The sequence below is a fragment of the Carlito syrichta genome, unplaced genomic scaffold (genome assembly GCF_000164805.1).
Source record: "Carlito syrichta isolate Samal-C Ts95f unplaced genomic scaffold, Tarsius_syrichta-2.0.1 Scaffold315614, whole genome shotgun sequence".
NCBI classification, from domain to species: domain Eukaryota; kingdom Metazoa; phylum Chordata; class Mammalia; order Primates; family Tarsiidae; genus Carlito; species Carlito syrichta.
In genome coordinates, this window is record NW_007259710.1 from 35,313 (window position 1) to 57,429 (window position 22,117).

The 22,117-nt window shown below is 49.8% G+C and overlaps 1 protein-coding gene across 3 annotated transcripts in view; it reads right to left on the minus strand.

The window, feature by feature from the left end:
- RPS6KA1 (ribosomal protein S6 kinase A1) overlaps nucleotides 1-20,904 on the minus strand; it is a 28,298-nt gene extending 7,394 nt beyond the window's left edge. For 2 of the 3 annotated variants that reach the window (XM_021706460.1, XM_008073039.2), the window contains exons 1-16: nucleotides 18,445-18,635; nucleotides 17,498-17,614; nucleotides 17,176-17,257; nucleotides 15,335-15,415; nucleotides 15,079-15,158; nucleotides 13,600-13,706; nucleotides 12,579-12,616; nucleotides 12,088-12,230; nucleotides 11,608-11,678; nucleotides 11,207-11,295; nucleotides 10,165-10,229; nucleotides 9,804-9,906; nucleotides 8,154-8,284; nucleotides 6,572-6,697; nucleotides 6,265-6,354; nucleotides 5,700-5,858 (exon numbers count right to left, since the gene is read on the minus strand). In XM_021706460.1, coding sequence (XP_021562135.1) covers nucleotides 5,700-5,858; nucleotides 6,265-6,354; nucleotides 6,572-6,697; nucleotides 8,154-8,284; nucleotides 9,804-9,906; nucleotides 10,165-10,229; nucleotides 11,207-11,295; nucleotides 11,608-11,678; nucleotides 12,088-12,230; nucleotides 12,579-12,616; nucleotides 13,600-13,706; nucleotides 15,079-15,158; nucleotides 15,335-15,415; nucleotides 17,176-17,257; nucleotides 17,498-17,614; nucleotides 18,445-18,579 — 1,617 coding nt within the window. In that variant the 5' untranslated portion in view covers nucleotides 18,580-18,635. Of the gene's footprint in view, nucleotides 1-5,699; nucleotides 5,859-6,264; nucleotides 6,355-6,571; nucleotides 6,698-8,153; nucleotides 8,285-9,803; nucleotides 9,907-10,164; nucleotides 10,230-11,206; nucleotides 11,296-11,607; nucleotides 11,679-12,087; nucleotides 12,231-12,578; nucleotides 12,617-13,599; nucleotides 13,707-15,078; nucleotides 15,159-15,334; nucleotides 15,416-17,175; nucleotides 17,258-17,497; nucleotides 17,615-18,444; nucleotides 18,636-20,794 lie in introns of those variants that run through there. The other variant, XM_008073040.2, reaches the window with a different exon arrangement.
- Nucleotides 20,905-22,117: the final 1,213 nt, after the last annotated feature.

The following is a 22,117-nucleotide window of genomic DNA, read 5'->3' on the forward strand; positions in this document are numbered from 1 at the left end:
AGAGATGAGGTCTCGCTGCCCAGGCGGGTCTTGAAACCGTGGGCTCAGGCAATCCACTCACCTCAGCCTCCCAAAGGCGTGGGATTACAGGCTAAAGCTGAGGATTTTAAAAGACTCTACGGGGCAACCCTTTTTCAGGTCCCCTCCCACTTGGGAGCTTTTTTGGTCTTCTTAATAAACTCCTGCTTTCTCGCCTCTGAAAAAATAAAAAATAAAAAGACTCTACATATTAAATAATGAACTCCCACAAAATAAGATGAAAAGGGCAGACAACCCAATTTTTTAAAATGGACAAAAGATTTGAAAAGGCATTTCATAAAAGAGGCCATCCAAACAGCAATAAACATATGAAGAGGTTCTCAACTTCACTAAGCAGAGAAATGCAAATTAAAACCACAATGAGCTGGCTGGGTGGCTCAGTCTGTAATCTCAGCACTTTGGGAGGCTGAGGCGAATGGATTGCCTGAGCCCACAGGTTCGAGACCAGACTGGGCAAATTGGCGAGACCTCATCTCTACAATAAATCAAAAATTAGCCATGTGTGGTAGCATGCGCCTGTAGTTCTGGCTACTTGGAAGGCTAAGGCGGAAGAATTGTCGAAGCCCAGCAGGTCGATGCTGGGGTGACCGTGAGTGTGCTACTGTGCTCAGAGTGAGACTCCAACTCAAAAGACAAAAAATAAAAAAACCCATGAGACACCACTCCACACCCAACAGAATGGCTGTGACTAAAGAGATGGAAAATACTAAGTGTTAGCAAGTACCAGAATTCTTAAACATTTCTGATTGGAATATAAATTGGTAAAGCCACTTTGGAAAGTTGTTTGGCAATATCTACTAAAGATGAACAAGCAAACACTGTGACCCAGAAATTCGACTGCTAGGTATACAACCAATATTAAGATGTACATAAACAACCTGGGCAATATAGCAAGACTCTGTCTCTACAAAAAATAAAAATTAAAAAATTGGCCAGGTGTGGTGGTTCATGCCCATAATCCCAGAACTTTGGGAGGCCAAAGTGGGAGGATTCGCCTGTCAGTTCAATACCAGAAGCAAACTGTTAGCAGCCAAACTCACTACAGAAATATGGCTGTCTACTCCACTCAGGCTTCCAACTGGCAAGAAAATGCCTCACTCAGGTTGCAGAAATTGTAGGTGTTGGCCTTCTTTTTTCCTTCAGGGACATTTAAATTATATGCATCATGTTTATGCTTTAAAAACTAAATTATATCCAAAGGGGGAAAAAAGTGAGAGGATTGTTTGAGCTCAGGAGTTTGAGAACAGCCTAGGCAACATAGTGAAACCTCATCTCTGAAAAAAATAAAAAATCAGATGGGTATGGTAGCATGTGACTGTAGTTACAGTTACTCAGAAGGCTGAGGAGGAAGGATCACTTGAGCCCAGCAGTTTGAGGCTACAGTGAGCTATGATCACACCACTGCATTCCAGTCTGGGTCTCTAATAAAAAATATAAATAAATAAATAAATAAAATATGATATACTCACCAAAAGACAAGTACTAGAATGGCTCAGCAGTACTATTTGTAATAGTAAAACAACAACAAAAGACTGATAACAATCCATTCTATTAACAGTAGAATGGACAATTAATTAATAGTCTATTTATACAGTAGAATTTTACACAGCAATGACAGTGAATGAACTGCAACCATATAGCAATGTGGGTGAATCTCAAAGACAACAATGAACGGCAGAATTCAGATTCAAAAGAGAATGTTAATATAAAATTTAAAAACAGAAAAAACAAAGCTATTAGAAGTTAGCTTAGAATGGTTATCCTTGGGTGATGGACTTTAAGTAGAACTGGAAATTCTTTGTTTATTGATCTGAGTGCTGGTTACATGTGTTTATTCACTTTTTGAAAGTTTATTGACTTATACATTATGATTCATATACTTCTCTGTGTTTATGTAATACTTTAATTAAAAGATAATATTAAAACAAATAGGAGTGAGGGGGCAGGGGGTAAAAAAAAAAAAAAAAAACAAATAGGGGTCCCAGTGGACCCTGCTCCCTGGTATCCCCTTCCCATCCCTCAGCTCCAGTGGGATTCCCAGCTTACAGACCACAGCTACTGCCAACACCAAATAAACCCAGAGAATTCCCTCCAAATATCTCAACAAGAAAAGCTTCCCATTTCTTCATCATCTGCCTCTGGTATTTGCAAAGCACCAGAAACTTAGGAAACCCACAGACTCCTGGCTTTGGGAAGGGGACAATTTCCTCCAATCACATCCCCACCAAGGGGCTGTCTGTACTTGAAGTTTGCACACGTCCAGTGGAAATGGCTCGTGACCTTTGGAGGTATCGCCCTTCTTTAAAAAGTTATTTCTTTCATGGCTGTCTTCTAAATCTTCTTGGTTTAGTAAGTTTAGTTAGTACTCACTAAAGCACAAAACAGAAATAAAAAGGAAACCTATTTACTCTCTGACCTGACATGTTTAAATATTAGTTTGCTAGTACTGCTATTTCAAAAAACCAAAGCCACTTGAAGCATAACCATTAAAAGCACATGTGGTAACTAAATTAAAGCTTGGGTTATGAGGTAAAGTTATTTTTTACAAAAGAATTTCCCTAATAAATTAGACATCATCAGACATTGCCAGCTTTGTAAACCCTAATGAAATAACTGATTCAAGCCAAGATCCTAAAGGATGAAACCATTAGATGAGGTTTTTTTTTTTTTTTGAGTTGGAGTCTCACTCTGTCATCCAGGCTGGAGTGCAGTGCCACACTCATGGCCACGGCAGCCTTGACGTGTTGGGCTCCAGTGATCCTTCGGCCTCAGCCTTCCAAGTAATAGGAACTACAGGCACGTGCCACCATGCCCAACTAATTTTTTGATTTATTGTAGAGATGATGTCTCACCAAGTTGCCTAGTATGATCTCAAACCCGTGGGCTCAGGTAATCCTCTCACTTGGGCCTCCCCAAGTGCTAGGATTATAGGCTTGAGCCACTGAACCCGGCCGGATGAGTCTCTTTCAAATGAGGAGATCAGACTGCTAACACTGGACACAACTAAAGAAGGAGCAATGTGATGCTGTATGCTGACAGATGTGATGCAATGTGATGTGCACCTCTATAGAGTGGGTGATCTTGGCCTTCTTTTTCTTTTGAGTTGGAGTCTCACTCTGTCACCCAGACTGGAGTGCAGTGGCCGCTCCTGGCCACCGCAGCCTCGACCTGCTGGGCTCCAGCGATCCTTCCACCTCAGCCATCCAAGTAGCTGGAACTACAGGCGCGCACTACCACACCCAGCTAATTTTTGATTTATTGTAGAGATGAGGTCTTGTCAAGTTGCCCAGATGGGTCTCGAACTTGCGGGCTCAGGCAAATCCACTCACCTCAGTGCCCAAAGTGCGGGATTACAGGCTGAGCCACCGAGCCCGGCTCGATCTTGGCCTTCTAAACCTCATTATCATCCCTCCTCCCACCCAAAAGTTGATGTTGGGCATGGTGGCTTATGCCTGTAATCCTAGTTCTTTGGGAAGCCAAGGCAGGAGGATTACTTGAGCCCAGGAGTTCAAGACAAGCCTGGGAAACATGGTGTGGAGACATGTTTCACCATGTCTCCACAAAAAATTTAAAAAATTAGCTGGGCATGGTGGCCTGTGCCTGTGGTCCTAGCTGCTCAGGAGGCTGAGGCGGGAGGATTACTTGAACTGAAGGGATCAGGGCCACAGTGAGCCATGAGTGTGCTACTGCGTTGCAATCTGGGCAATAGAGTGTGACTTTGACTCAAAAAAATAAAAATAAAAAGCTGAAGCAGAATTTAAGAGAGATGTTAAAGCAATTTTCAGTTTACAGAAAATATACACAATAAAAAAACAATGTAAATGATGCCAGGAAGCAGCAAACAGACAAATTCAGAATGTGGGACATTCCACAGAACTGATATCTTCAACAAGTCAGTGACATAAAGACAGGAGGTCTGACTACGGAGATAACATGGATGTGCATATTTAACAAGACTCATGGAATTGAACGTGTAAGATCTGCTGTATGCTCATTTTAATTCAGTAAAAAGAAAAAAAGAGAGACCTAAGATATACCAACTGAATGAAATGTGTGGACTTTGCAGAGACTGTGACTCAAACCGATCCCAAAAAAAGAAATGCTTGAAAGCACAATAGGGAAAATGTGTCTATGGATTGGATACTATGTGAAAACAAGTAATTGTTAATTTTGTTAGTTGTTATAAAAGAAAATATTAACTGTTTCTAGAAATATAGACAACTAAAATGATGTGAGGTCTGGGCCATGCTTTAAAATATCTTAGTTATAGATATTTATGGATCAGGTGTTATAAGGTCTATAACTTCATCTCAAGTGCATCTGCAAAAAAAAATACTGCATATTTATTTAAAGAGAGAGACAGAAAAAGAGAAAGAAAGCAAATGTGGCATGCTGTTAGTATTTGGTTAATTTAGAGGAAAACTGTTTTGATTGTACTATTCATTTAACTTTTCTGTAGATTTGAATTTTCTCATGAAAAGTTGAGAAAAATTCATTAGCAATGACAAAAAAGAAATGAAGGAAGGAAGGGAGAGAGGGAAGAAGGAAGGGCAGGAGAGAAAGAAGCAGCAAGTGTGACAAAAATCCTGACAATTCTGGAATTTGTGTGATGTAGGGGTGTTCATTACACTGTTCTTTGTAGTTTTGCATATGTTTGGTCTGGTCCTAGTTTCCCCTCACGTTTAGGTGGTGTTTGGCACAAGTTTGCACTGGATCATGGTGCTTTCCCAGAAAAGTACCTGCCTTGCTTCATTCACAATCACCCTGCAAGTGCCAGCTCTTGTTATCATGAATTTACAGATGAGGAAAAAGCTTAGAGGAGTGAAGCGAGTTTCTCAACCACACACACAGGTAAGCTAAGAAGCCAAGAGCTGGACTCAGCCAGTTAGATTCCAGAGCCTGTATTCTTAACCCCACAATGTCTGATCAGAAGCACCCTAAAACATCACCTCATTTGGAGAGAATCTCACATTAACTCTGCTGTTTTCGACTTTAACACATCTTAAGGAAATGTTCTACCTCCTTTCAGTTCTGCAGCCTTGGCTCATTGTCATCTAGTGCTTACTTGCCTTGTGCAATAATAGAGGCCGAGTTCTGCTGTTCAGACCTACACTTCTGTAGCACCCGCTGTGTTTCCAGCAGCATTTCCTCCTGCATCCACTTCCTTTGTCTTAGCAAACAAACCCATGGCCAAATTCAGCTCCCTAACGCCTTGCAGCTCCCACAGTGACCCTGCCGCTTCCTAACTTAAAAACCACTCTCTACCCAAATTTCTCAGTCTGACATTCTGGCTCCATTCTCCTCTGGCTGTGTGACCTTGGGCAAATGACCTTACATCTCTGAGTTTTAGTCTTCTTACCTGTAAAGTGGAGAGAATAACAGCATCTACCTCAGGGTTGTTGTACATCTCTACTGAGATAATGCAAGGAAACTTTACCTTACGTTAAACCTTAGGATGCTGCCTGGCATGTAGTAGGTGCCGAATAAACATTCCCTTTCACAATTTGGCCACATCTTTCCTTCCCTTCCTCCCTATCCCACCTACCTATTCCTAGTCTCCTTTCAGTCAGGCTAGTTAGAGATAGCCACTTTTGGGCCAGGCCATGGTTCACACACTCTGCTGATGAACCCCCTCTCCAGCTCCTGCAATCCAGACTCACCCCCTGTGAGTGCAGATACTCCACAGTCTTGCAGATGGTGTGTAGGACGAAGCTGGCCTCCCGCTCTGAGAAGAACTTCTGCCGCAGGATCTTGTCCAGCAGCTCCCCACCTCGCATCAGCTCTGTCACCAGGTACACATGTTTGCCATCATCATATACCTGCCAAAGACCTCACCATCAGGTCCCTCTCCCCAGTGCCAGGCCTGGGCCCCTGGTTAGCAGCTCCCCGGACCAGGGAAGAATGACACGAGGCCTAGGCATGTGTTCTGCTTTGTGTTTCAGTGGCCCTGACAGGGTCTTCACCTATCTGGGCTCCTGTACTCCCTGGATGGGGATACTAACAGGGCAGGAAAACTCCTGATGGGCAGGAAAACTCTCAGAGAATGCCCGAGTCTGAAGTATTGGGCCTTCGGGGTGTGGCCAGACTGGTGGCACCAAGGTCCTCTTCCTTCTCCCTCCCACAAGCACTGGAAGGATCAGCAATCAAAGGAATGGCAGCCCCTAGACAAATCCTAGAGAGTTGAGTGGCCTAGTTCCCACCCCAGTCTCAAGGACACACACTCACATCTTTCAGAGTGATTATGTTGGGGTGCTGGCCGTACCGCAGAAGAATCTCAATCTCTTCTGAGGGGTCCCGCTTGCTCTTGTCAATGACCTGAAGAAAGGAGGGTACATGTGGCAGCAATGAGGGTGATAGACTCCAGGGTCCCTCCCTGCCATTTAAAACCCACATGGCAGGGCCTGAGGGGGTCTCAACTGCACACTTTTCATATATCCATAGAGTCTCAGGCACCACCCTACCCCACCGGAGGGCCACACCTACACTGGCCTCACCCACAGCCCGGCGGCCTTGACAGGGACAGGAAGCCCACCTTGACAGCATATTCCATGTTGGTGGCCTTGTGGACACAGCGCTTGCATACAGAGTAGGAGCCCACACCGATCGTCTCTTTTACCACGTAGCCATCGCTAAAAACCAGGTTCTTCCCATGGAGTTGCTGCAGGAGACCAAAAGGTAGGGCTGACCCCTGGCCCCAGAGTGCCAGCAGTTATCCCCCAACACCCAAGGTCTTCTTGGATCAGTGGAGATGGCACCAGGGAAGAGTCATGAGGCCTGGAGGTAGAGGGTTGGCCATGTGATCGCAGGTGAGAACCTGCCCCTCTCTGGGCCTCAGTTTTCTATTATGAGCACACTCACTGACTCCCCACCTGCATGGGCTGTAATCTCTGGTCAGAGGGTGGTACAGGGGATGGGCAAAAGAGTCACAGTACACACGGAGAGGTTTGTGGTTCTGCTTGGGAAGGCCTCAAAGGGACTCAGGAGCCCTGAGTTGGGTCCCAGTTCTGCCATATACTGTGGCTTTGGATGAGCTGTCTCTCCTTTCTGGAGTGTCATGGCCTAGTTCATGAGGTGTCTGAAAGTTTTGAGACATTAACAATAGCAGATGCTCATAGGGTGCTTAGTGTATGCTAGGTGCCAGGCACTAGTCTAAGCACTTTTATCTGGTGATTGCATGCCCTGTGGATAGTCCTCGTTTGTGCCTGTTGTTCTTGCACCTAGTCTGGTGTAACATTTGTCCTGGACAAAGATGTCTCAGTTTGAATAATAAATTGCATAGTCACCTTAACTTTATATTAACTCATGTAATCCTCACAATAACTCTATGTAGAAAGGTTCTATCATTATCTCCATTTACAGATAAGGAAAGTAAAGCACCAGCAAGGGAAGTATCTTTTTTTTTTTGAGTTGGAGTCTCACTCTGTTGCCCAGACTGGAGTGCAGTGGCACGCTCCCGGCCACCGCAGCCTTGATCTGCTGGGCTCTGGTGATCCTTCTGCCTCAGCTTTCCAAGTAACCGGAAGTACAGGCATGCGCTACCATGCCCGGCTAATTTTTTATTTAGTGTAGAGATGAGGTCTCACCAAGTTGCCTGGGCGGGTCTTGAACCCACAGGGTCAGGCAATTCACTCATCTCGGCCTCCCAAAGTGCAGGATTACAGGCTGAGCCACTGAGCCCGGCCGGGAAGTATCTTTATAAGATACTTTATAAGCCCTGAATCAGGGCAATAAGCTCTGGAGTTTATGTGCTTACTTCTCTAAACTTTCCATGAAGAAATGAAAGTATGTAATTAGGAGACAAGTATGAAGAGACACAAGACCCCTCCTACCGTCTTGTAAGGGACCTGACAGTCATGGCCCCCCATATCCTTGTTCTATGCTAGGAAATTTATATACATGTTGATATCCAATTATCAGGGCCAACCATGTAAGGTAAGCATTATTGTCCCCTTTTTAGAAATGGTCAAAGTGAGGATTAAGGAGGTTGGAGGCTCTATGGGTTCCATGGTGGCATCAGGGTTTGACCCAGGTCAGAGCCTGTGTTCTCAGCCATTCTGCCATGTGGTTTCTAGGTAGAAAAGGACAACTGAGCAGCAGTCCCCTGCCTCCCTCACCTGTACCACTGAATGCAGTGGTGCCTGTGCGGCACGAGGCTTGCCGTCGTCCTCCATCAGGCCAGTGGCCACGAAGCTGAAGCCACGGAACAGCTGATGGGCACCAGCACTAGGGGGGATCCCTGGGGAATCTGTAGGGATGGGAGGGGGAGGTGAGCCTGAGGAGGTGCCCTTGACTCCAGGGCAGCCCAGCAAACAGGGGCAATAGGGCTTCCAGGACTGCCTCAGTAGCTGGCCGTGGTGGGGGCATGCACAGGGCCCATCCACCCCAGGCCTTCCTTAGCCCAGCTGCTCATGTGTGTTTAGACTGATCCAGTCCCTACACACAAGGAGCATAAAAGACTCTCACTCCGACCTCCAGCCCAGGCCAAGATAGTTCATCCTTTCCTGGATGTCTCCTTCCCTGCCTCCCTACCTGGGATAGGCCCCTTTAGGTCCATCCCTGCACAATAACCAGAAGGATGGTTCCAGCCACAAATCTGCCTCAGAAGTAAGCCCAACTCCTTAGGTTCCCCTCTGCCTCAGAAGTAAGCCCAACTCCTTAGTCTGGCAGCTGAGGTCCTTGTGATCTTAGCTCCCTCTCTAAACTGAGCTATGCATGCTGGATTTCCTGGATCCTTAAAGGAGTCTATGAGCCATTACACATGCTGTTCCCTCTGACTACATAATTTACTCCTTGCCTAGTCCTCAAGCCTTAGTTCACCCGCTCCCTCCTCTAAGAAGTCTTGCCTGATGCTTGCTTCTCTGGCCCCTCACTCCTATGAAGTTGCATTTGTCACTCTGTCCAGCAGCTGTTTTCATGCCTCTCCCTCAACAATGACTTAAGCCATAAGAGGGCAGGGCCTATAGCTGTCTTGTTCACCATCAATGCCCCTATGGCTAGCACATGGTAGAGACCTGGTACATATTTGCCAGATAAGCGAATAAAAGACGAGACACACTACTTAGAGAAGTACTGACCTCCCTGTCATCAGAGGTGTGAGCCGCAATGAGAAAAGCATCCCTTTGCTAAAACACGCCCCTCTAGGAGGCCTCCCAGAACCAACATTCCTCCGCCACCCTCACCCACTGCCAATATCTAGCCAAAAGGAATTTACCAAGCTCCTTCCCAGAAGCTCCCTCATTGGCTTCTTGCAGCAATCCCAGGGAATGGGTGGGTTTGTGGATGTGCTCATATTCCAGATGAGTACACTGAGGCCCGTCAGACCTGCCAAAGCCCATTCCCACGCCTGCCCCTGACCTGAAGGCACTGTCACCTCTGCTCAGCCAGATTGTCTCCACTGCACAGTGTTGCTGGGTCAGATTCTTTATCCCTGACGTGAGGGTAAGTCTGAAGTGTTTGGTCTTCTCAGTGGGCTGGAAGATGCCCAGGGCAGGGGTCCTGACTTTTCTATTGTGGCATTAGCCACCCACACATCCCCACTCCCTTACCCAGACACAAAGAGGCCTACAGAGTCCCAGAGTGGGAGAGTCAGGCAGAGTGAGACAGGAACAAAGTCAGATTCCCATGTGCCAAAAAATCACCCGCCTGTCCACCCACACACCTTGGCCTGCCAGAGTCCCTGACCATCCCCGCATCCTAAGATGCCCCCAACTCCCTTCTTCCCTCTTGACCTGGCCCAAGACAGACAAATCAGACAAGGGACGTACCCTTGGGTGTGCGGGATGTGAACTCGGTGTCAAAATAGAAGGTGTCATCAGGCTGAGCCACGGCTGGTTTGAAAGGTGGCTTGATCTCACGACGGTACAGCTTCTGCAACATGTGGTGGGTGCTCTGGTGACCACAGCACCCCTGAGAGCCCACCAGGAGCACCATGCAAGACGAGGCACTGGGCCTGGGGCATAGGCCATGCTGCCCAGCAGACAAGGGCATAGTTGCTTGCCTTTAAGAGTCCAGCCTTTGCTTCCAACGGCATGCTGTCACCCTCTGCTCCTGCATCTAAAGCCTCCCTCCCACCACCTCCATGGTTGAAGCCCTGGCCAGAGCCCTGGTGGGGATATACACACTCACATTCCAGTCAATGGTTGAGTAGAAGGTGTGCCGCTTGATTTCCTCTGCCCCATCAGGGCCAGAGCCTGAAAGAGCCCAAATGAAGAGTCTGCCCCTGGATGGTCCAAACCCCAGACACCAACCTGCCCATCAAGCAGCTTCACAGAGTTCTGGGACAGGCTGCTAGAGCAGGAGGAGAATGGGTTCACCCTATCCCAAATCCACCCAGACTTCACCCTAAGGCCTATTGCCCACATAGCATTTTCCACTTTTCAGAGCCTCTGATGATCAAGCTTCAAGGTACTGGTGAGAGAAGGAAGGCCCAGAGAGGTTAGCCAACTTGTCCAAGGCCACATAGTCAGGACAGAGGTTAGACTTGTTCCAAGATCTACAAGGGGCTCCCACTTCATCCTGATACAGGTTTCATCTCTGTTCCTTTTATACTACTGCCCTTTTCAACCATGAGTCAGGTTCTCACACCATTCGACCAGAGGAACACAGAAGCCAAGGAAACCAACACATACTGAACACCTACTACCCACCAGGTACATTCACACAACCTCATTTAATCAACAGAGCCCTGCCAGATAGCCTGGGATCATCATCTCCCTTCAAGACGAGGAATCTGGAGCTCAAGGAGGTGAAGTCACCTGCCCTGGGTCACTTGGATCTTAAATGGGACTCATTCCTTCAACAATTTTATGATTTGTGCCAGGTGGTGGGGATCTGACACAGAGCCAGGATTGGGACCTGAGCCTTCTGACTCCTGAGCTCATGCTCTTTCTCTTGTGCCAGCAGCCTTGGCAGAGAAGCTGTGTGGGGACCTCTGTCCTTGTCCCCAGAGGGAGTGAGGATGACTCAGTTCCTGCCTTCCCCCTACACACAGGTCAACCCCCCCTCCACAACGCCACACATGGAGCCAGAAGGCAGGGCGGCCCGCGGCATTGTCTGCCCACACAAAGGACAACGGCCCCTTTCAGCCCCAGATGTGGCCCTGTGGCCTAGGCTGCAGCTGTACCCCACTCTCCACCGCCACATCCCCTCCCGTGCTGGGGGTGCTTACCGAGCCGGTTGGCAGGATTCCGCTTGAACAGGGCCCGCAGGAGGCTCTGGGCTTCCGTGCTCAGAAACTGGGGCATGCCTAGCTTTGCCCTGAAACAGCCCCCGGGTCTCATCAGAGCTGAGCCCCACCTCAGAGGCCCCATTTCCCCTCCCCTTCTGTCCATGTCTAGTTCCCAGCTCAGCTCAGACTAGCCATCCATGAACTCACTTCCCAAAGACTTCAGCGATCCCTCCCACAGGCCCCAGTAGACAAAAAGAGGGCTCTGAAAAGCATAATGTTTAACCCAGAGGAGTGTCTCATTAATGGGGGAATGTAAGGAAGGTAAAGGATAATACCCTGTCCCCCAAACTGGGTCAGGGGTTGGGGGAGACCTGTGGTGTCAGGATAGGGCTGGTGCTTACTTCAGAATCAGTGTCATGGTTTCCTTCCGGTCCTTCCCCTGGAAGGGCAGGGAGCCTGTCAACATCTCAAACTGCAAAGGACAAGGGTATATTCAGGCTCTGATCCCCATCTCCCATGCCCCCTGACTCCTCTCACCCAGGCCACTCTACTCCAGTCCCAGGATTCTTGCTGGCCTGTTGGACATCCAAGTCCACCTGGAGTAAGAATTGTGTCTGTCCCTCTTGCCTCTGCCAGTCCAGACTACCAGAAGCAGCACTAGAGGACTGAGAATGGGGAGAGGCCCAGAGCTGGGCTGGGGTCAAGCTTGGGATCCTTCCAAGGAAGGAAACCAGCTGCCTAAAGGGTGAGACCAACTTGGCTGTGAAACTGTGAAAGGAGAGGGGGACAGCATTAGAGACAATCAACCCCCCCACTACACAGATGGGGAAACTGAGGTCAGAGACTTGGGCTGGATCCTTTAGCCCTGCCTGGGCACTCACCATCAACACCCCATAAGACCACCAATCTGCACTGTGGGTGTGGCCCTGGCGGTTGACAACCTCGGGAGCCATGTACTCCACCGTCCCACAGAAGGAGTAGGCCTTCTTCTCATGGTCAATGGCCTCCTTGCTCAGGCCAAAGTCTGCAGCAAGGAGGGTAGGGGGACACATCTTCAGGATCCCTGCCTTCCTTGTTGCCACCCTTCTCATATCCAACCCTCCCCCCTCGCCCAGATGCCTGAGGGCATCACCCCCATGACTCTCAGGAGGAAGCTAAGGCCCAAAGAGGTTAGGTGACTTGCCCAAAGTTATGCAATAGGGACCTGGGATTCAAACCCAGGGTGTTTCAAGTATAGGGCCTGGGTTTTTGACTACTTCCAAGTAACTGGCACAGCCCCTCAGGAAGAATGAGCCTGCAGCACTCAGCCAAGACCTATCAGGAGCTCCTTCAGTTCTCCCCTGGGGCCCAAGGGGCAGATGCCCTCACTTACCAGTGAGTTTGATGTGACCCTCCTCATCCAGAAGGATGCTGTAAGAGAGAGATGGGAGTTAGAATCTCTCTGCTGTGACTACTATGTGGGTGCTGGTAGCACCATGGGGCTGTGGCCTGGCCAGGGGAGAGACTCTGCCCAGATCTATCTGATGAATGGATGGGTGTTGTGAGTGGTTGGCAGTACCATGCAGGTCTGTTGCCTACCTTTTTTGCTAATCCTTAAAACAACTGTGTGAGGTAGGTACTATTATAGTCCCATTTTACTAATGGGGAAACTAAGGCTCAGGGAAGTTAAGTAACTATCTACAGTCATAGCGCTAGCAGGTCTAGCTAGTAGGTGAAGACAGGATTTGAATTCAGGGCTGTGTAACTCTAAAGTCAGATTTCATTCTACTTTACCACTTGTCTCTGGCTCCCAAATTATCATTTGAGGGTATTTAGATCTCTCTTTTTTTTGAGGTTGGAGTGCAGCGGCATGCTCATGGCCACCCCAGCATCAACCTGCTGGGCTCAGGCAATCCTTCCACCTCGGCCTTCCAAGTAGCTGGAACTACAGGCACACATCACCACATCCGGCTAAGTTTTTGCTTTCTTGTAGAGATGAAGTCTCGCCAAATTGCCCAGGCTGTTCTCCAACCCGTGGGCTCATGCAATCCCCTCACCTCGGCCTCCCAAAGTACTGGGATTATAAGCTTGAGCCACTGCACCTAGCCAGTTGTTAGATAATAAGAAAAATTCTAGAGAGGGCCATATCAAGCAATGGCCTTTAAAGGTAGCATCTCAGATAAGTAAAAAAGGTGGGCAATCCACCCATATGAATGGTGCCTGGCCCTTGGTAATTATAGCACTAGTGACCGGGCAGTGCTATAGCTGCTGCCACTACCCACCCCACCTACCCATCCAGGCAGCCTAAGAGAGGGGGATATTCCTGGGGAGAGCCACACTCACCCCATCAAGGTGATCCTGTTCTAGAAAAACCTCCCTGGGGAGGCCAGAGTCAGACTTGAGGCTTCACTTACTTCTCAGGTTTGAGGTCTCTGTAAATGATGCCCAGGCTGTGCAGGTGGTCCAAGCCCAGAGCCAGCTCAGCCAGGTAAAACTTCACATCCTCCTCTGTGAACATCACCTGCAATGGGCAAGAGGAAGGCTTCAGAGGAGACCTGTTTCTCAGGAGTGGGATACTGGGCAGTCAGCAACTTCCTAGTCCTAAGGGTCTACTCTGGGAGGACCCTTGGAGACCCCAGGGCCATATACCCTTTAGAGGTTTGAAGTATGAAATGACTAATGTAGCCGGGCTCGGTGGCTCAGCCTGTAATCCCACGCCTTTGGGAGGCTGAGGTGAGTGGATTGCCTGAGCCCGCGGGTTCGAGACCCGCCTGGGCAGCGAGACCTCATCTCTACAATAAATCAAAAATTAGCCGGGCATGGTAGCATGTGCCTGTTTCAGTACTTGGATGGCTGAGGCGGAAGGATCGCCGGAGCCCAGCAGGTTGAGGCTGCGGTGGCCGGAAGCGGCCACTGCACTCCAGTCTGGGTGACAGAGTGAGACTTCAACTCAAAAAAAAAAAAAAGAAATGACTAATGTACAAGTCACTCATCGTAGCATTGTTCAGAAACAGCAAAAGGTTGGAAGCAGCCCAAGGGTTCAGGAGTAGAGGACTGAAATAAACTCTCTCCCCCATGTAATTAAGTGCTTCACAGCCATAAACTAGAACAGGGAGTTTCTCCATGTTCCGACATGGAGTAATCTCCAAGACATACTAGCTTGAAAAAAGCAAGGTACAGAACAACGTATACAGAATGGTACATTTTATATAAGAAGTGAAGGTAGGGATTCAGGACATATATTGGATTTGTTTGCAAAAGGAACATGGAAAGGTTAAACAAGAAACCAATAAAAATGTTTACCTATGGGGGGTAGAAGGGGCTGGGGTGGGAGGAAGACTTCTCGATGGATATTTTTCTTTTGAATCATGTAAATGTATTACCTATTTAAACATTAAAATAACATTAAAAAAATAGTTTGGTTCTCTTTAAAGATTGAATTGTATTAATGGTCCCATTTTCTGGCTCAAATCCTATTTTATTAGTTCAAAAATCTTTTCTGTTAACCTGTGGGACAAGAATGCTAAAGGCTCTAGCTTTCTTGATAGATTTGGGCATCTCCCCCATCTTCACAGCCCTGTCCAAAGCAGCCCTTGAAGAATGGAAGTAGAGAGGTAAGAGGTACCCTTAGCCTCCCAGAATCAAGGTGGCATCAGATCCGGGTTCTATTCCTCCTCAGCCCATCTTGAGAGAAACTCTCAGAGGCTTTCTCAGTATGTGACCTCTGTCCCAGGTGGGTGATGTTTTCTAGGTCAGGGGCTGCTAGGCAGGTTGGCCTGGGTGGTTCCAGGTTCGGGCCATACTGGACATGTTCTTTACACAGCCCCACAATGGGAGGCTTCATTGTCCCCCCAGCTCCATCCTGGGTCCTCTGGTAGTGGATGTCTGCTCACCTCTTTTGAGAGTCGTGTGAAGAGGTCTCCACCACGCAGGAAGTCCAGAATGAGATAGAGCTTGCCCTCGGTCTGGAAGGCTAAGAGGAGGGGAGAAGGCAATGGTAGAGTCAGCTGGGTCTCGAGACCTGCCCTTCTGGCCCAGACTCCCTTAGCCTGCCTGGTGGGAGGTGGACAGTGTATAACGAAGGCAGCAGACCATGTCAAGGGTGAAGGTTAGGTGTGGTGGGAGCTCAGGTAGGGCATGTGGTCTCACCATAGTGCAGCTTCACCACAAATGGGTGGTTTACGTCAGCCAGGATGTCTCTCTCCATCTTGGTCCGAACACGATCACGTACTGGCCAGAGGAGAAAGGAAGTCATCAAGATTCTAGCCACCCAACACAAGCCACTCCCTATGCCCCAGCTAAGTGATCTCTTTTCTACTTGTTCCTCTAGGTCTGAATCCTCAAGGACCCCTCATCCAGGGCTTTGGGGACAATCAATCTTCAGATTGCTTCCTTCTTTGCCAGACTGTTTCTGGCTCCTCATCTGACTCTCTGCCCCCACTCCTGGGTCCTTGGTATCCTGTCCATATCTCTCTCCCCATCTCTCACCACACCTCATCAAGGGTCATTTGATCTAGTCAGTCCTGCTCCCTTGGGTGCCCTGTTTTCTCAGATCCTCAGATTTTGCCTCTATACCACCCTTTGGCATGCCTTCACCAGTCCCCCTCCCCATCTGGTATAAAAATTCACAAATTCTAGTCTGGGGCTAATGAGATTGACTATTTGGGGAAATAGAGAGGTAAATTATCTGAGTCTAAAATCTTGATTCATGGGTCTTAGCAGGCTCTATCTCTCACATACTTTTTAAAAAAAGGAATAAAAGTTGCCAGACGATTCTGATCCTCAGTAGTTTCTTCTTTGACTCATTTCAGGCCTCATCTCCTCTAAGCTGGGTTAGGGCCACTAAGCTGGGTTAGGGCTTCTGGGCTTCTACCGTGCTTGTGTTTCTCTCACTTCAGGGCATTTTTTGTCCTCTATTTTAATTTTTATACTTTCCTTACTAGACGTAGCAGGGACCATAATGGAGTTAACTATTTTAGTCACTGTTTCCCAAATATACCTTATATCTTCAGACCACCTATACTTTTGCTCAGGCAAATAGTTCCTCCTTCCCAAGGAACCCCTCCTCTACTCTTTTTGGCCTACAGAACTCCTAGTTCATTCTTCAAGGCATAGTTCACTACTCCTTAGATATATCCCTGACCTCTGAGCCTACCCTCTGTGAGGCTGCACCCCATCCCACTCTCTACCCAGGCTGCATGCACAATAGTCCGAGCACTGGCCGCACTGCACTGCCAGGGAGTGTTTAGCCTTTCCCGCCAGCCTTCACAGCAGGGACCAAGTCTTTTCCCACGTGGCTCCCACCATGTCTCCTGGGGATGACTCCTACTCCCACCAGGCTGGCCTTGGGGCATAATGTCCTTAATTCCAAGGACACCTCTGACTGCTCCCATTCACTCCCCAGCCAAGGTGGGGAATCCACCTGGTCAGTGGTGGCACTGGCTCCTAGGCCGAAGAATCAGCGTTCAACCCGAGTTCACTACCAACTATCCTCACACTCTTTGTAAGTCCCCAAAACTTTAGACCTTGTCTCAGGGCTGCCGTCTGAACCTCCCTGCCATCCAGCTCGGTGACCCTCTCTTACCTGGCCCAGTTGCCTCCCTGGGCTCCCTGCCTCTCTTATGCCCTTCTCTACCCTGAGCAAAAGGCCACAGAAGTCTCCCTCAGATTCTTCTAGCACTGTAACGCAACTCTGCTGACAATCAGAACACCCCTGCCTGACCAACTTAATATGTGAGACCCCCCTCCACCAACAAACACATTGTATTCACCCCACTATCTCCTTCCCAACATTTACAATCATAGTTATTAGCACTTGGCTTTTTGGGTGTGGGGAATGGTGGCTGAGAGTAGGCCTGTTTCTCTACGTTCAAACCAGGTGCTCCTGGAGATAGAGTTGTTTCCCTTATTAGACCCAAGGCCACTGAGGTCTGGGCTGCCTTAGTCCTGTGGCTAGCCTGGGCTCTGCACAGGGAGGTGCCCCCACTCACCTTTCAGGGTTGCCTTCTTTAGCACTTTCATGGCATACAGGTGCCCGTTGTCAGGTCGGGTGACCTTCCGCACCAAGAAGACCTGAGAAGACAGAGGAAGAAAGCAGAGGAGAAGCTGGGTGGGGGCTGAGCCAGTTAGCTCCTATCCTCTAGGTCTCAAGCTGACATCTGACCTCCCTGAGGCTCAAGTAGACCATTTGTTCTTCCTGGGTACCAAAGTGACCTCTCACCCTTGCCCTCTGATCTTTGGGCCCCAAGGTGACCCTTGACTTCCATCTGACATGACCAGTGCTGCCCTCCCAGCTGAGGGCTCATGACTCACTTTGCCAAAGGATCCCTGGCCCAGAACCTTGAGGAGCTCGAAATGGGATGGATCAGCCTTCTCAGAGCCAGCCTTGACGTGATGCGTGATGGAGATCTCCTTGAGGACGCCCTCATCCTGACACAGGAATAGAGCTCATCAGCATGGTGGGCCCTGTCCTAGGTAGCAGGACACAAAACCCCTCATCCAGGTCCATTCCCACCAAACCTCAGCAGACAAAGCCTACAGGCCCAACAGACAACTACCACGACAGAGCCAGTCTCCAGGTTCATTGATACCAAAAGGGTCTCAAAGGCTGGGAGGTCAAACCAGATGAGACACGGCTTCTATTGCTCCTGATGCTCTGGTGTGGTCAGGCCCAAAGGGATGCCCAAGCATGGCCAAGTTGGCCAGGCTGAGCCAATCCCAGGTTCTAACTAAAGCCCAGAACCCGCGCCAGGTCTGCCCTGTGAGGCTCCCCTCCCTTGATGTTTTGGTTTTGCCACAATAGGAAGTAGAGTTTGTTCTCATATAGGGAGGTAGAGCTGGGCCTTTGTTCCCGGTCAGGATGGGATAAGGAGACCTTTATAGTCAGGATAGGACTAAGATACACAGAGACCCAAGAGCCACCTGGACACCCCCACCCACCCAGTAAGTGCCAGTCTTAAGGCCAGATACTCCACGCCCCACCTTCCCAAACGTCCCTCATACAAGTCTACAAAAAGCCCCTTGCCAGGGCCTAGTTGTTCTGGGACCTCACTGCCCTCCCTTCATTCTTCTGCTATTGCCTTGAAGCCCTGAAGTGCTTCCTCACATCCCCAGGAAGCAAGTCTAGGTAGGGTCCAGTCATCCAGCACGGCCAGGCCTGGGCCAGGAAAGCCCAAATCCAGCTTAGGCCAAACTGGCTTTCCAGGCATCTACTTCAGGGGCCACAGACAGGCCATAACCAAATATCTGGGCACACTCACCAAGTCCTGCTGGGGGCCAGAGCCAGGGCCAGGGGCAGGCAAAGAGGTCTGACTGATCCTGGGCCGCTGCTTCCTGGGCAGCCAGGGGAGCAGGGCCCAGAGCCGCAAACGGGGCGGCTTGGGATCCTGCTCCATCCGCCCAGCAGGGCCACAGCACCATGGCAGGAACAGGCAGCGTCTGGGGCTGCCCCGGAGGTTGCTGGGCCCAAGGGCCCAAGGCGGATGTGCAGGGTGAGGGCGGGGGCTGGGCCCGCCCCAGGACAGCCAATCACTCAGGGACTGTGGTTTCCCAGCTCCAGGCCTACACCCTCACCACGTTCCCTTCCTCTCTCTTTCCCCCTCCTCAGTGCCTGAGGGCTGCCCTCTGGCCACCTTCTCATCCTCCCTGCAGGCCTGCAAAGGGAAAGCCCCATGCCAACCCAGCTACTGAGCAGACAGGTATCCATCAGGCAGAGACAGGCACCTAACATGCAGAAGCAGATAAAGAGACACCCAACAGGCAGAGGCAGGCACCCAACAGGTGGAGACAGATAAGAGTGGCATCCAACAGGCAGCAGCAGGAGGACACACATACCCAGCAGACAGAGATGGATATGGACATGTATCCAACAGGCACAAACAGAAGGGAATACATACCCAACAGGCAGGGATGAATGGGGATGTGTAACCAACGAGCAGAGGCAAGGAGAACACATATCCAACAGGCAGAGAAGGACGGGGACATATACACAACAGGCAGAGACAAAAGGAAACAGATATCCAATAGGTAGAAACAGAGAGGGACATGTACCCAAAAAGGAGAAGCAGAAGGGAGCTCATATCTAACAGAGAGAGGTGAACGGAGACTTATACCAACATGTGGAAGCAGATGGGGATACAAACCCAACAGGTAGAAACAGATGGCAATACATACTCAACGGCAGAGACAGATGCAGACACATACCCAACAGGCAGAGACAGTTGGGGAAATGGATCCAACAGGCAGACGTAGATGGGGACATGTACCCAAAAGACAGAAACAGATGGGGATACAAGCCCAATGGGCAGTGACAGAAGGGGACATATACCTAGCGGGCAGAGATGGATGGGGATATATATCCAACAGGCAGAGACAGATGGGACATGTACCCAACAGGCAGAGACGGGGGGAACACGTACCCAACAGGCAGAGGCAGAAGGAACACACATCCAATAAGTGGAGACAGATGGGGACTTGTACTCAACAAGCAGAGACAGAAGGAAATACCAACTCACTGGCAGAGACAGATGGGAACATGATCCCAACAGGTACCCAACATGTGACATGTACCCAACAGGCAAAGACAGGCATTCATCATGTGAAGACAGAGACAGGGACGCAACAACAGAGAAAGCAGAGAGAGACAGCCAGAGTCAGCAAGGCCTAAGAAGACTGACATATTCTTAAGGAAAGACAAAGTCTGACATCCAGCAGACACACAGGCAGGAAGCAGGGCAGGATCCCCAGGAAGAGTTAAGGGCAGAACTGTGGGCTCTTGCTGGTGTACCTGGGGGTGGGAAAGAGATGAGGGGACACAATCTGCACTTGGGAGAGCAGGCCAGTATTTGTGGCAGACCCATTTCTGAGGTCTTCCATTTCCCAGGATTTTCTTCCCATTTCAGAACCTGAAAGAGGCCCAGATAGTGGCTGAGAGGGCTATCTCCTGAGTGCAAGTTGACGGCTTTGGCTTTCATCCAAATATCCTAAAAGCTGTTATCCCCATTTCGACAACAGGAAACTGAGGTCCAGAGAACAGTGACTCACCCAGGCTCAAAGCAAACCAGTGGCAGAGCCAGCTTGACCCGAAGTATCTCCCCTGGTTACTACCTGGCCTGGGGTCAGGAAGCCTCAAGTGCCGGGAAAGGGTGGGCAGGTAAGTCAGCCAGAGCCACTTTCTGACTACCCAAGTCCTCCCTCTCTTTCAGTACTAGGGTTAGTCTAGAACCTCCCACTGGTGTTGATCCACAGAGACATAACCCTATCTTCAGGAAACACTCCCTGATAGATGAGGGAATAGGTGCAACAACCCCCCTACACACACACACAAAAGCTGCAGGCCCATCAGGCCCCTGAGTATAACCTTCTGGTGGAACAGGCAGAAAGCCTAGCTCAGAGAGGGGCTGAAGTAAGTCAGGGCCACACAGCAATTCCTGCCCACTTCACCCTGAGATCTGAGCCTCCACGTCATCTGTCTGCCTCTGACTAAGAACACTCCCTGGGGACAAAGGCAGCCACCCGGAAATCCCAGGGGGACAGAGTCACCCCAAACCCAATCCTCACCCAGAATCACAGTGACTGACATTGCTGGAGACAGGCCACCCTTCTGCTCACCTTTCTGGGACAGGGGACCAAGTCTCTCTCAACCCTGGGCATATCTGCCGGGGTCTGCATGGTGGGGCTCAAGCCAGTAGCCAGAGGGGCCTGTTACTCCTCTTACTTCTGCTTTTTTTTAAAGCCTTCCTGGCCCAGAAGGCAGGGTCTCTGGCCTCCCTCCTTCTCACTTCCCCCTCTGAAGGGAGGAGGGACAGAAGATGGGCCAGGATCTCCTGCTGAGGAAGGAATACCGCAGACCCCAAGCCCATGTCCCCGGGGAGAGTTCAGGAGTACACTCCTCCCTATCTCCTCTGACCCTAAGGAGTGGAGACAAAACAGAGACAGAAGTCACAAGACAATGAGGCAGCAACACAGTGGGCATCCAGCACTCACATGTGTACCCCACCGGAGGGACCCTGAGAGAATGTGAGGCAGAAATCAGTAAAACCATAGTATGACTGCCCCAGTACAGAGCTTAGACACTCATTCTCCCGTAGCGACCTTCTGTGGCTGGATCTACCCAGAATGGCAGCCCACAGAGCAGACACCACTGGACCAGGTCCTGCCCCTGCACAGATGTCGTGAAGAAGCCTGCCGGTCCAGGCCCCAGGATGGGCAGGAGGCCCAAGCAAGGACCTATACCAAGGTCTGAGGAGCAGGCAGCCATGGGGCAGGGGTTGACTAGGCCCAGCCCCTTTCCTTGTGGCATACCTCATCACTCACACCAGTACACCCACAGGAACTGACACACACACACAAACACACACTCAGACTGATTATCGGAAGCCCTTTCCACACACATCCCCTATGTAGAAATATACGCCCTAATGTACACAGACTTCCCCTTCCCTGCCTTTGCAGAGCTTCTAATAAGTCTCTGTGGGGTGATTACGAAAGATACCTCCCTTGGACTGAGTCTCTCATTGCTCCCCCTCTTCTTAAAGCAGGGGTCTGGAGGTTGGGGCAGCCCTAGGAGCTCCAAAGCTCTCTGAGGGTCCAGCGCTAGTGCTAGCTCTCTGCCCCAACCCCCCTTGGTCCCTCAGAAGCAGAGAAAGAACCTCTGTGGCTAGCAGAGTACCAGAAGGAGTGACAGGAAGGAAATCGTCTCAGAACTGCCTTTGCTGAAATGTATGTGGGGCCTGAGGCCTCTGGTGGCAGGAGGGGGGAGGACAGCCACTAGCCCACATCCCTTGGTCCCTGCCCCATCACCCCATAGAGACTTCCTCTTTATTTACTTCCTCCCACAGGGCAGCTGGGAGAGAAGCCTAGAGCCCCCCAATCTGATGCCTGGCCCCTAGCATTCCCATTCTCATTCTGCTAGTTGTAGCCAAGCCAACCTGG